Raw genomic sequence first — 14,413 nt, 5'->3', positions numbered from 1 at the left:
AGCCACCAGAGGAGGGGTCAGGAGTGATGCCAGGCTTCCAGTGTGGGGACCAAGTGAATGGATAGAGGTGGAGCTGGTGAGGGTGTGCAGGGACACACATCCCTCAATACACTGAGCTGGAGGCAGGCTACAAGTCTTCTCTGGGAGAGCACAGCGGAAGAGAGGGACCAAATGTCTACGCAGAATAGTAGCGGGGAAGAAGCCTTCAAAGAAGTCACCAGGCACCTGTGGAATGCAGTGGAGTGAGGCGGCGGGGACAGAGCCAATTGCAGGAGCCATCTAAATACACGCACGGTGGACCTGGCCAAAGAGCCTTTCTTGTGTTGGGACTCCAGAGTCCTGGGAAGAGGAGGGTCAGGGGAGGGATGCCCCCAGGTTTGGCCTCTCTCCGCTCTTCCCTTCCCCATTGGGACACACGTCCACCCCACAGGCCCGGCTGCCCCTGAAGTGGATGGCCCCCGAGAGCATCTTCGACAAGGTGTACACCCCGCAGAGCGACGTGTGGTCCTTTGGGGTCCTGCTCTGGGAGATTTTCTCCCTGGGTGAGTGCAGGCAGGGGGCAGGGCGGGCTCAGCAAGGGGCACACCTGGGCCGAGCAATCCCGCTCACTCTGAGACAGGTGCTTGGAGGGCCCCCTGGGTCCCCCCTTCACATCCAGCCTGCGCCCAGGGCAGAACCCTGTGTTCACCCAGCAGCTCCTCGGCTCATCTAGGAGTTCCCCAGACCCCTCCCTCCCTGGCTGAGCCCCTTCCTCACAAGCCGCTGGGGACACTGCTCCTGCCTTCGTGGGGCTGGGGAGCATCTGGAAGGAGACCGGCTGCTCCCTCGATGACCACGGCTGCTAACGCCTCATACAGTAAACCGGGCCTCGCTGGATCCAAGATGAGGGGCCCCAACCAGGGTGGGGGTGAGGCAGGAAACAAGTAGACAAGTGAAAACGCTGAATGGCAACCATGACCAATACTGTTAGTAAAGATAAACGCGCACGGGGAGCACAGGAAGGACAGCGCCGGGTGTGAGCCAGGAGGGGCAGGCTAATGACAGTGGGTGGGCTGGAGGCACGAGGGCCTGCGGAACAGCAGTCCAGGGTGCGGGGTTGGTCAGGGCCGTGGTCCTCATGTTGGGAAGCTGCGCAGGGTGTAAGCAGTCAGCACTGGGAGATGCCACAAAAGCTTGTATTGGTGGTTCAGGCAGCCTCTGCAGGCCCCCTGGGGTGACGGCCTGGAATTTATGTCTACTGGGAGCCATGCAGGGTTTGAGGGAGGGACTCTTGTCTTTAAAGGGCCTTTCCACTACTGTATGGCTTGCAGGAGCTAGGTCCTTTTTGCTGCTAGAGCCACAGGACTTAAGAACTGCAGAAGGCTTCTCTAAAGAGGGGTCAGTGTGACAGGGCCACTCAACTGGCTCAGCAAAGCTCTACTGACCCTGATGGTCCCAGGATGGGAAGGGTTTCCGCCAGTGTGCCTGTGAAAGCTCTGATGCTCATGGCAGTTCTCACAAGCGGGTGCCACCATCCTCTTAACCAAATGAAGAACTTGTCCGAGGGGAAGGGGGCAGCAGGGTGAACTCCCTGCCATAAGGAGCTGGGGCAGAAGCTGTTCGGACCTGAGCTGGACAGCGGTAGCCTGCTCCCCACCCAGCCCCCATCCTGTTCTACCATCAGGGGCCTCCCCATACCCAGGGGTGCAGATCAATGAGGAGTTCTGCCAGCGGCTGAAAGAGGGCACCCGGATGCGGGCCCCAGAGCTAGCCACTCCTGCCATGTGAGTCTCTCGGGAAGCCGTGAGGCACTGAGGTGGGATAGGGGTGGGTGGGCACCAGGAAAAGGTAAGGGGGTTGTATGCAGGCTTGGGAAAGGGGGCTTGCCGGCAGGGGTGGGAGCGGGGAGGGGGTTCAGGCACAGGAGCCGGGCTGGAGGCCTGCAGACACCGTCTCTCACTCCACCACGGGTCTGCTCACAGCTCTCCTCCCTGCAGGGAGGAGGGACGGCCCAGCCTAAGCCTGCGGGAGGGAGGCAGGCAGAGCGGGTGTGAGGGAGCAGCAGGAGGTGGGAGACTTGGGTCTGCTGGGGTCGGGTGCGGGGTGCGCTCAGATGGCCGTCCAGCATCCAGCTGTACCCACAGACGCCACATCATGCTGAGCTGCTGGGCTGGAGACCCCAAAGAGAGGCCTGCATTCTCTGATCTGGTGGAGATCCTGGGAAACCTGCTTCAGGGCAGGGCCCAGCAGGTGAGGCCCCGACTCTCCCTGTCCTGCTGCAGCAACCTCTGGCCCCCAAGCCGGGGGCCATCAGTGTATGGTCAGAGTCCAACTTTCCCACGAAGAGGCCCAGGCTGGTCCTCAGGGAGCTGGCAAGGAGCCCCTACCTCCTGGCAGAAGAGTGATATGTTCTTCTACCTCCCTCTTTGCCCCTGTGTCCCCTACACCCATCTCTGACTTGTATCTCCCTCCCCCAGCTCAGGGCTGGCTCAGGGCAGGCCTGAGACCTGGAGGAGGAAGCAGGGAGCTGCCTCCTGCCCCAGCCTCAGGGACTTGAGATGGGCACTTGGGGGCCAGTGCTGCCCCAAGGTGAGGGTGGGCAGTACTGATATTCGAGGCTGTGGGACAGCCAGGCTCTGGAATGAGGATGCTGTTATTATGCTTGCCTCCTCCTTAGATGGGGCACCTGGAACAGCTATGGGGAGAACTTGCCCAGCTCCTTTAGTCCTTGGAGCCCTTGAGAACAGCACATGAAGGATCAGGAACTCTAGAAGTCCTGAGTGCAGGAGTAGCGGCAAAGTGGGGCCTCGGGGCCTCTGACCCTGGCTTTTGTGTCGTTCCTGCCAGGAAGATGAGGACTGTGTGGCTCCTCACGGTTCTCAGAGCTCGGAGGAAGGGAGCTTCTTGCAGGCATCCACCACGGCCATGCACATCACAGAGATGGATGCTGACACAGAGGGCAGCCCGCTGAGCCTGCACCAGCACAGCCTGGCCGCCAGGTCAGCCCCCTCCTCAGAGCCAAGGGTCCCCCGGGCAAGGGGAAAGCAGTTTGGACATATAAATTTTATCCTCATCAGTCATCAAGGAAAAGTGAAGGACAAGGGCTTAAGCCATTGTTTATCAATTCAAAGAGCTAAGTGACAGCATCGCTGATGCCCTGGTGGGTGTGGTCAATCTCGAGTCCTTCCAAGCCCATGTGGCCTTTAAACTTTGCTTTTCTCCATGCCCCCTCAGTTCTTCCCTCTGGCTTCCTCCGTTTGCCCACACTCCTAGGCCCTGAAAGGCCCTCCGCCAACAATTTCAAGGGAGTGCCCCTCTCAGGCACATCGCCCTGGCCGGCTCCACCCTGTAAGGAAAGAAAATGGAGCAGGTGGGGAGAGGGGCAAGTTCCCAGGGACCCTGAGAGTGGGGCTGGTCACTCACTAACCTTATTCAGGATTTAGAATGGAGCCTAAGTATCCAGAGTTTGGGGTCAGAGGCCAGTGAATATTTACATTCCAAGAAGATCATACATCCACATTCACATTGGTGTTGCTGAGAGAAGAGCTCGGGACTCTCCACGCCATCTTCCCCAGCAGAGAGCAAGGCCGAGCCTGGGGAATAGGAATACCCAGCTGGTTTCTGCCAGGTTCCTTCCACCAGCCCCACCATAGGCCCTCGAATGTGCACACACACGTTCACACGTGCAGGTCAGGCAAGCGCTTGTGACATCGGTACTGCCTGCCTTGCATAGCGTGGCCCATCCTGGAGGGAAGTCCTCCCCCAGTCTCTCTCCAGCTCCACGTCACACCCAGGCCAGGTGCCCTCTGCTGCTCACTTCCCACATCCTCCCCAGCAGTGGCCTCAGGGAGGTTCGCTCGTCTTGCCTGGAAGCAGAGGCAAGACTCAGGGGCCTGGGGAGCTGTCTAGACCAGCCCCTGTACTCAGCCCCAGACCTGGGGTCCCTCCAGAAAGGAGAGGGGTACAGAAGGAAAGGTGGAGAGGGCTTTCAGGAGGGTGCTGGACTGCACTTCTCAGCACTTGCTGTTTCCTCCCCGCAGATACTATAACTGCGTGTCCTTTCCGGGATGCCTTGCCAGAGGGACTCAAACCCAGGGTTCCTCCAGGATGAAGACATTTGAGGAATTTCCCATGACCCCAACTACCTACAAGGCCATAGTGGTAAGTGGGGTGAGTGGGCCTGTGCCCCCGCCCCAGGTCAGGGCCCCTGGACTCTTCCCACAGGGAGGTAGACGTCAGGAAGTCCTGAGGCTCGTGGCAGAAATCAGCTCAGCACAAGGAGTCCAGCGCCTGCACGCCTCTGCTCCTATCACCTGTGCCTTCCTCACTCACCCAGGGTCTCCCCGCCCCAGCACCCAGCCTCTCTCTCCCAGCAAGGCAGAAACCCCAGTAGAAACCCAGTGGAAAGTCAGCTCCTCCTTCTAGACGGTTCTCCTGGGATCAACCCAAGTCAGGGCCCCCCTTGGGTGGCCATCGGGCCCCGTGACCGGAGAGAAGATGGTGTCACTAGACAAGAAGTCTAGGGTAAGGGGCACGGGAAGACCGCCAGTGTTCTCAGATGCAGTCAAGCAGAGTAGACCTCTTACAGCTCAGTGAGGCTGGAGGCAGTCTGACCGTTGTGTAAAAGCACAGCCTTCCAGCCTCCATCCAGATGGGGCTGGAGTGAGTACAGGCCCAGGGGAGGCTGGGTACAGGGGTGGTGATGGGTGCCCTGAGCCTGTGCCATGCACACCCGAGCTCCCATCTCCACGGTCAGATAAAGACATAGGGGGAGGGTCCCCCATCTTTGATGAGAGTGCGGCTCACTCCCCGTCCATTGAAATCAAGACCACTCCAAGCCGCAGTGACATAGCCCAGCCAAACCATGGACATATCTGTACTGTGAGCTGTCAGATTCTTTCTAGACTTGCCCTGTTTCTCCCGGAGCTTGTGCTCTGCTGTGTCCTGAGCAGGTGTATGGCCGCCCTGTGTATCTCCCAACAGGGGTGTCCCGGTCTTGCCACCCGCTTGAATCACAGGGCATGGCCCCGCCAGACGCAGTTCCTCCCTCTGCGGCAGGGGCGTGTGACCCTGACTGACGGCGGCCTCTGGCGATGGAACGGAGGCCTGTTTCCCACATGCAGGATGAGTGTCCAGGCAGCAGTGGGGCAGGTCTGAGGGGCCTTCCTGGGGCCCACCCACAACCTTGGCGTGATCTCTCTGTGCAGGACAGCCAGACGGACAGTGGGATGGTGCTGGCCTCCGAGGAGTTTGAGCAGCTGGAGAGCAGGCACAGAGAAGAAAGCAGGCTCAGGTAGGGCTTCTGGAGCCCCCTCCTGGCCAGGGCCCAGCGCAGGGAGGCCAGGCCTGCATATGCCTCTCACTCTCTTTCCTGAAAGTTTTCATGTCTCCAAATTACCTTTTTGTGTGTTCAAGGCAGACCACTCTGGGACTTGAGGATTTTGTCCACTAGCCTTCCCATAAACCCCACCCCTCATCACTGTCCTGACCCAGCACCCTGGCTCTGGTCCCCAAACCTCCTTCCCCTTTGACAGATACTAAGACAATAACCTCTGTGAAACCCAGAAACATCTGCTATGCCCAATGCATGTAACACCCTTCCCCCAGCCAGGGGAGGCCACAGATCATGCGACCTAGAGCTGGCTGTTGTACTTCTTTGATGAGAATACAGTTACAGAGAAATCTTCCAGTGTGCCTGCATAGTGGGTGACCTCCATAAACAATGATGTCCGTTTTCCAAGAAGATACCTCCACTCTTTAAAAATAGATCTGAATATTTAAACTTTGAAGGGTATACCTGAAATAGTTAAATGTGTACTTTTTTTTTAACTTTTGATCCATTTTTTTTCAACTTTATTGGAACACACAATTCTTTTTTCACACAGCATCTCTTAAAATCCAGTGGAAACTGCACGTTAAAGATGGGCCTGGGCAGTGGCCTGAGATGCTCTGTTGCTTATAGAACCGTAAATGAAGATTAGTGTCTTTGTGCATGCAGCCTTTTCTTTAACTTTTTATTTTCTATTCGGGTATAGCTGGTTAACAATGTTGTGATAGTTTCAGGTGAACAGTGGAGGGACTCAGCCATAAATACACATGGATCCATTCTCCCCCAAACTCCCCTATCACCTAGACTGCCACGTAACATTGAGCAGACTTCCATGTGCTATACAGTACATCCTTGTTGGTTACCATTTTAAATAAAGCAGTGTATACATGTCCATCCCAAACTCCCTAGCTACCCCTTCCGCCCATCCTTTCCCTCAGCAACTGTAAGTTCGTTCTTTAAGTCTGTGAGTCTCTTGCTGTTTTGTATCATGCCTTTTTGGATTGCACCCACATGTAAGGGATGTCATTTGATCTTTGTCCTTCTCTGTCTGACTCACTTCATTCAGGATGTATGACAATGTCAGGCCCATTCATGTTGCTCCAAATGGCATTATTTCATTATTTTTCATGGCTGAGTAATATTCCAATGTATATATGTACCACATCTTTATCCATTCCTCTGTCAATGGACATTTAGGTTGCTTCCATGTCTTGGCTATTGTAAACAGTGCTGCAATGGATATTGAGATGCATGCATCCTTTCAGATCGTGTTTTTCTCTGGATATATGTCCAGGAGTTGGGATTGCAGGGCCATATAGTAGCTCTATTTTTCGTTTTTTAAGGAACCTCCATACTGTTCTCCATAGTGGCTGTATCAATTTACATTGCCACCAACAGTGTAGAAGTGCTCCCTTCTCTCCACACCTTCTCCAGGATTTATTGTTTGTGGGTTTTTTTGGTGATGGCCATTTTGACCAGTGTGAAGTGATATCTCACTGTAGTTTTTATTTTCATTGCTCTCATGGTTAGTGATATTGAACATCTTTTCATGTGCCCCTTATCCATCTGTACTTCTACTTATTTACTTTAGTAATTGACTTGCTCATAGCTGTTTAAATGATAGAACCTAAAATATTAATATAAGACTGTGTTCTTTTTTGCTTTTTTTAGATCCTTGTGTGACACCTGTGTCTATCAGGGACCCCTTTTGAGGTCAACTGGTGTAGTTTTACTTGTCTTCTGCCTAGGCTGTTTTTTAATCAATAGGTATTATCATTGAATAGTTTACCCTAGGCCACAGGTGTTAACTATGTCACAGTAGGATAGTTGGGGTCTTTGCCTTTCTGGTGGGTGTCATTAAGATCTCTGCAACTTAGCCAAATATCTGTTACCTTCCCAGCAGCCTACAAAGGCATGTTTGCAGCACTGTGAACACAGAGGTTGTGGGGTCGTATGCCTGCAGATGATTGGTGCACCTCTAGCATGCATCTTGGCCTCCTTCTTTGTTTTTATTGATTCTGTCAGGTAACCTCTATGAGTAACTGAGTTTTGAAAAACTAATGCTTTTTATTTATTCAACAAAAATAGTTTCTGGCTAATTTTTCTTTACCAGTTTTTTTTTTTTATTTTAATCTTCCCAAAAAGTATTTCAGAAAGAGGATGAGCCAGAGGAAGTTAACTACTTAAATTCCAGTCTCCACACATCTTTCTAAACTCAGCACGTGAAACAAGACCTCTCAGAGCTCGTGACTGTGACATAAGCAAGGGAGAGACTCCAGTTGTGTGTGAGTAGAGAACTCAGCAGCAGAGCCAGCAGAGCCGTGCCCGCAGCCTGGCCGAGGACAGCAGTCTGGGGACTGCCCCCTGGAGGGGACTGCCCAGGTCCTTGGGACCGTGGCCACACAGACTGAGGAGATTCCAGAGTGTGAGCAGTAGGACGATGGCCTTAGGAAGGCACTGCTTCTGAAAGGACAGTGAGCAGCAGGGGAAAGTGCATCTCAGGTGCCTGGTGGACAAGGAAGAAGAGAGTTGGAGAAGAGTCTTATAGAAACAAGATTATATGAAGAGTTCGAAAGACAGCTACATACCCAAGGGTCTCCTCATTACAGAAAGTGAAGATCATGATGGGAGCAACAGAGGACATCAGTCTCCTCTCAGGCTCCCTGAGAAACACATTGTGATGAGCCACAAAGAGGTATAGCCGGTCACTTAGCAAATGGAACATTCCCCAGACAGATGCAGAGGTCGGGTGCAGTGTGCCTTGAGAGCATCTGTCAGGGAGAAGGAAGGAGTTGATCTCCTCGGTTCTTTCCTATCTTCTGTTAACCACCGGTTAGTGCTCACCCTGTGGGAATTAACTCTTCCTCACCTCAAGGTGACTCACCCAGTCCTTTCAGGGGCCCTTAGGATGCCATATCCCATTCCCTGTGACACGGCAGTTCATCCAGCTCTAGGCGAAAGGGAGGCCTGAAAGCTTGTGGTTGGTCAGTATGGCTGCACAGCAGCAGCCGGGGAGGTGTCCAACACTCCCTCTCAAGTGACTAGCAAGTCCCCACTAGCAAGTACAGCGTGGGACATGAGTGGAGCCTTTGGAGAGAGGGTTGCAGTTGGACTCAAGGTGTTACGCTGTTACAGTACTCCTGAATGAAGAAAGCTATGGAGACACCTACAATCCTGGCCCTTCTGCCATAGCATAGTTCAGTTCAGTCACTCAATCATGTCCGATTCTTTGAGACCTCATGGACTGCAGCACACCAGGCTTCCCTGTCCATCACCAACTCCCGGAGATTGCTCAGACTCACGTTCATCAAGTCGGTGAAGTCATCCAACCACCTTATCTTCTGTCGTCTCCTTCTCCTCCTGCCTTCAATCTTTCCGAGCATCAGGGTCTTTTCCAGTGGGTCAGTTCTTTGCATCAGGTGGTCAGAGTATTGGAGTTTCAGCTTCAGCATCAGTCCTTCCCATGAATATTCAGGACTGATTTCCTTTAGGTGGACTGGTTTGAGCTCCTTGCAGTCCAGATCAAATCCATAAGGTAATCTCAGCCTGAATAAGCATGAACAGAAAAAAATGAGCACTATCCATACAGAGTTATTATAAGAATAAAAAAGAAAATCATAACTAAAACTTTTCAGTAGCCATAAACACTCCAAAAACAGCATGGAAAAACTGTGATACAACACAGCGACATAAATTCATAATGAAATAAGTAGCTGCGCTATGAATCATAAATTCAAAAATTCAGAATAAAAATGGACAAAGTGTGACAATATCAAATGGGAGCCGACTAAATTTATGGAAGGAATTGAAATAAAAGACAAATCCTCTCAAAAATGAAGAGCAGAGTGCCCAAGGGACAATTAAATGTGATCAGACTTGCAGTGGAGGGCACATTTGATAGATATGAAAAGAGGTCAAGAATAAATCAAGAGGTCTAAAGGGTCAGAAGGAATGTGAAGATTTTAGAAGTTAAATAGAAAACTCCCACATATGTACAACTGGTGTCTCTGAAGAAGAAAAATGCCAGAAGTAAAATAGAACTAATATTTAAATATGTAATTCAAGATAATGCTCTTAAATGAAAGGAGACCAAATCTACATATTAAAAGGGTACCTGGGAAAACTGGTTCAAAAAGAGTAAACTCTGAGACATATCCTAGTTGAACTATCAGGTTCAACTAGAGATAAACATTCAGGTAAAACACCAAGTCACCAAAAAAAAAAAAAAAAGAGAGAGATTGAAGCATCAGGCTTTTCAATAGCACCATGCAAAGCAAAAACAATGGAGCAACTTTTCAGAAAGTTCAAAGAAAACGGGTGCTAAGGAGGGAGAATCACTGGGCCATCGGTGAGGCAGGAGGGGACCGGAAGCTGCAGGGCCGTCTGGGCCAGGGGCAGAAGCTTGGACTTTATTCAGAGAGTGAGTTGTAGTGAATGAGTTGTGTTGAAGCGTGTGACTTGAGGGATCTCTGAAGGCTGGCCTATAGGGAGGCATGAGTGGGAGAAAGAAGATGTGTTAGGGCAGTACAGAGCTCGCAGTAATGGCAGCTCACGCTGAAGGAGAGGCGGAGCGTGCACTGTAGCACGGAGAGGACAGGACTGCTGTGCGGGCTGGGAGAGGGAGAAGGAAAGGATGACCCCTGGCTGCCTGAGACATTAAATCAGTGTTGGTGCCTTTGACAGAGATGAGCAAGACTGGGAGAGAAGCAGGTTGGGGTGGAGCAGGGCTTCCTCCGCTGTCCCGCGTCCAGGCACGCGACAGAGAGCATTCTGGTGTTTGCCAGCAGGCACATTGCTTTGTTTTTCTATTTAAGTCAAATCTGTGTGTGTTTCCATTGGCTTTGCTTGTCGCTTTGGTTGTTTCTGGTGATTCCAGTCAGACCTGAGCACAGTTCCAATCGTTCTTCTTTTCTGACTGATGTCACCTTCCTGTCTCAGCAGCTGTAAAGCACCAGGCAGGAATGTGAACGTGACCACGGCACACCTCGACCCCCAAGGGAGGCGGCGGCCCAACCCGGGGCCCCGGGGCCAGGTGTTCTACAACAGCGAGTACGGGGAGCTGGCGGGGCCCCCAGAGGAGAGCGCCAGCACCCCAGCCGCCCAAGCGCCCTTCTTCACAGACAGCAGCTACTAAAGCAGCTTCGGACAAGCCACCCTGGACCCTGGGCTCTGACAGTGGGTGGGGGTCACGCCTGGCCAGTGAACAGAGGGCTAGAGACCCAGGCTGGAAGCTTGTCTCATCTAATTTGGGCCAGGAGGCATCTCTTCCTCCTTAGCTAGGAAGAGTAAAACCCAGGCTCCAGCATTCCCTTCAATTCCATCACCATGCCTACCCAGGACACCCTGCAGATCCCTGGGGCCCTCCTCCCCTTCATATTCATATTCCACTTAGTTCAACATCCACAGGGGCCAGCTCTGGGCTGGGCACCCAAATAGGAAATACGTCTTTGGGTGCCTCATCTCAGCATGGTAGATGGTGTGGTCCCTGACTTCTGATGAGAAATACGAGAATACCATAATAGTCAAGGTTGAACTGTGGTCTCCCAGCCCTGCCCCAAATACTGCCCCTTTCCGTGGGAATGGCTTTCTTCATTTGCCTCTCCAAGGCTCAGAGAAGGTGCCATATTTCCAACTCAAAGCAACAAATGAGAAATTTGAGTGGACAGGAATGGAAATCTTTCCTGAGCCTGACCAAGCAGCTCAGAGTAGCCATCTCTGCAGTTCCAAACCAGTTACAGCAGCCTTCTCCTGAGTGCTGAGAACTATTCAACATTGGCTTGTTTTGTGGTTTTTTTCTTCATTAGAATTTCAGTGGCTATTTGAGCTGCTGTGAAGAATTTACTTTTAAAAACTTCAGTCTGAAGGGAACCCAGGAAAGGTGTTTCTGAATCTGGAAAATTCTTGCCTCTGACACCCAGTCAACTGCTGTCGTAAAAGACCCAACTGTGGCTGCAACCTCTTTCTGGAGAAGGCCCCCAGCTGTACCTGCCTGGTCCAGAGTTGGAAGAGTCATCTGATGGTCTAGAGCTGCCCACTGGAAAACCACCTGGTTCTTCCCTCTGGGGCCTGGATCTGCTACCCAAGGCACCACCCAAGCTGTGAACATCCTTATGAGAGGCAAATACTATGGGTTCCTTCAAGAAAGGCTTTGGGGCTGGCCCAGAGGGCCCACCAGTATTGCTGTATACCAGGAGGCAATCCACAGACGTCCCTACACCACCGTGGAGGCCCTGTCTCCTGCCCCCTGATCTGTACTGACATCAGTGGTCTGGCAGGTCAAGCCTCTGCTGTCACAGAACAGTGGAGGACCCTCTGGAGGCTGGAGCCATTCCGCCCAGGCACCCCACCTAGTTTACACTGCCTGGCCACCCACACCCCAGGAGAAAGACCCTCATCCCAGTTAGCACCATGGAGGTTGACACCCCGCTCCCCCCACCCCCCCCGCACCATGAGACGCTTGCAGGACAGGCGGCCGTGCAGCAAGCAGGGGCATGCCCCACAGGAACCACCGCCCCCCACCACCACGCTGTATATTGTTCCTTTTAGATACATTGAATGTAAGTGTGGCTGTAATCCTAACTGTCCCCAGGTGTCCTTCTCCCCTGATATCACCTGCTTGTGAGACCTGGGTCCCAGGTTTACCTGGTTGAAGTCCAGAGGGTGTTTCAATCAGAGAAGCATCTCAAGGACTTCCGTGCAGTGGCCCAGGCCCAAGACCCTCCTGACACATGTCCACCTATGCTCCTGTCACATAACTGCACACACAAAAAATGTATTGAGAAGAAAACCTCCCCCTGCCCCTTGCAGAACATATGCTCCAAAAAGATAAAATATTTAACAAAAGATAATAATAAATTTGATGCCAGTCTTGATTTACAGTGAATAGATTCTCAGCTAAATACCAGATCTCTGTTAAGATTTTATTCTAGCCTTCCTCCCTTCTGACCGTCAGCCCTACAAGGCCACTGGACAGGCCAAGCAAAGGAAACGGCAGCAGAGGCAGCTCAGGCCCTCTTTCTCTGCCCAAAAGGCTGTTATTGTTCAGTCACTCAGTTGTGTCTGACTCTTGGCCACCCTGTGAACTACAGCAGGCCAGGCTTCCCTGTCCTTCAGTATCTCCAGAGTTTGCTGAAACTCACGTCCATTGAGTCAGTGATGCCATCCAACCATCTCATCCTGTTACCCACTTCTCCTGCCCCCAGTCTTTTCCAGCATCAGGGTCTTTTCCAGTCAGTCAGTTCTTCACATCAGGTGGCCAAAGTATTGAAACTTCAGCTTCAGCATCAGTCCTTCCAATGAATATTCAGGGTTGGTTTTCTTTAGGATTGACTGGTTTGATCTCCTTGCAGTCCGAGGGGCTCCCAAGAGTCTTCTCCAACACCACAATTCGAAAGACATCAATTCTTCGGCACTCAGCATTCTTTATGGTCCAACTCTCACATCCATACATGACTACTGGGAAAACCATAGCTTTGACTATATGGATCTTTGTCAGCAAAATGATGTCTCTGCTTTTTAATATACTGTCTAGGTTTGTCATAACTATTCTTCCAAGGATCAAGTGTCTTTTAATTTCGTGGCTGCAGTCACTGTCCTCAGTGATTTCGGAGCCCAGGAAGATGCAATCTGACACTGTTTCCACTTTTTCCCCGTCTGTTTGCCAGGAAGTGATGGGACCAGCTGCCATAATCTTTGTTTCTTGAATGTTAAGCCAGGTTTTTCACGCTGCTGTGGAGTCCCCCAAAGCCACCAGCAGAGGGCACTGGAAGCAGTGGGACTCAGGGCTCCACTCGGTTGAGAAGTGCCTAACTTGGCTTCTGAGAGCTAAGAATGGGCACTCCCCAAATGTTTATTTTATGAATAAAGCGACAGCATTTTGTCCTCACCTACTGAAACCCAGTGCTACTTCAGGCCCTGAGCTCTGGTGGCCCATGGACCTGAGAGCACAACCCAAGCTGAGTCCTTGCAGTCACCTCCCCAAGTCTCACCTGCCCCCTCCAGAAAGAGCCTGTGAACATCTCCATCACAGACCACAGATGAGGACAGGATATGAGGGGTGCAGGGTGCATCGGGGATGACTTAGGGAATGCCTGCACTTCAATATCAAGGGATTCTGAGCTAAGACCCCAACTTCATTCTCCACCCAGAGAGATGAACTCATGTCAGGAGTGTGTGGCAGGACCCTCCATAGCCCTGCCCTGGGACGTTTGTATTATTTCACAAGTGACATAGTGACTTTAGATCAGTGTGTAACACTGGCCTTCTGGACACAGCCTCAGACATACCAGGAAGGGCTAGACCAGTAGCAAAGCTAGAGGCTCAGGAAGGAAAGTGGGCCATGTCCCATGGACGCAGCTGTCGGCCCAGTGGACACCTCGGGAATAGACAGAGACCCAGCAAAGGTCAGGAGCCAGAAGCCACCCTGTGGCCGGGTCCTGGTCATTCACCCTGTTCAGACTTCTCATTCCTCAGGGATGTTCCTGCACCCCCAGAGGTGATGCCCACTATCCCAGTCTTGTTTGCCACTCTCATGGACAGAGTGCCTCCCCACAAAGGCAGCTTTTGGTGGTACTGGGCTTGCTGTTATTTTTACCTCTATAATAATACTTAACGTGGATACCGAAAAGACTTCCACTGAGTTTGGACATTTTAACTTTATAATATCATTGGTTGAATTTAGCCACTTTTCCTTCGTGAATGTCTCAACCTAGGAGTCAACCATCCAGATGCCTGCCTGGTTACCCAGCCCAAAGTGTGCCCACATGTGGTGGCAGCCAGTGTCCCGACTGTGCCCAATTCCAAGTTGGGCTGCCCTTGTGGGCCTCTTTGGTGCCACCTGGGCTGGGTGCTCAGGGCTGCACTGAATGTCCCCACCCGCCGTCTGTCCCCAGAGCACCAGATAGTCGGTATGAATAGGAGCTCAGCCAGCAGGGCACTGTCAGGGAGCAGCTCGCCAGGCAACAGTGTTCCCACCTCTTGACCCCTCAGCCCCTCCCACTTCCTAGAAACTTCTCTTCTTCTCTCAGGCCCCAGCCCCTTACAGGGCGCCCACTCACTCCCTCATCTCCCTCCCCTCCTCCCCAGCCTCATGCTCCTGCTCGTTTC

The 14,413-nt window shown here is 52.2% G+C and overlaps 1 protein-coding gene across 1 annotated transcript in view; it reads left to right on the top strand.

The window, feature by feature from the left end:
* Positions 1-13,230, top strand: part of FLT4 (fms related receptor tyrosine kinase 4) — a 42,650-nt gene extending 29,420 nt beyond the window's left edge. The window contains exons 24-30 of the mRNA XM_055430740.2: positions 431-542; positions 1,664-1,763; positions 2,124-2,229; positions 2,827-2,978; positions 4,020-4,140; positions 5,187-5,272; positions 10,247-13,230. Of these exons, the coding sequence (XP_055286715.2) occupies positions 431-542; positions 1,664-1,763; positions 2,124-2,229; positions 2,827-2,978; positions 4,020-4,140; positions 5,187-5,272; positions 10,247-10,442 (873 nt within the window). The 3' untranslated portion in view covers positions 10,443-13,230. The remainder of the gene's footprint in view (positions 1-430; positions 543-1,663; positions 1,764-2,123; positions 2,230-2,826; positions 2,979-4,019; positions 4,141-5,186; positions 5,273-10,246) is intronic.
* The last annotated feature ends 1,183 nt before the right edge of the window (positions 13,231-14,413 follow it).

This window comes from Moschus berezovskii, chromosome 8 (assembly GCF_049115385.1).
Source record: "Moschus berezovskii isolate FMDL1 chromosome 8, NW_MosBer_1.0, whole genome shotgun sequence".
Taxonomy (NCBI): Eukaryota; Metazoa; Chordata; class Mammalia; order Artiodactyla; family Moschidae; genus Moschus; species Moschus berezovskii.
The sequence above is the reverse complement of the archived record's forward strand: the minus strand, read 5'-3'. Positions and strand labels throughout refer to the sequence as shown.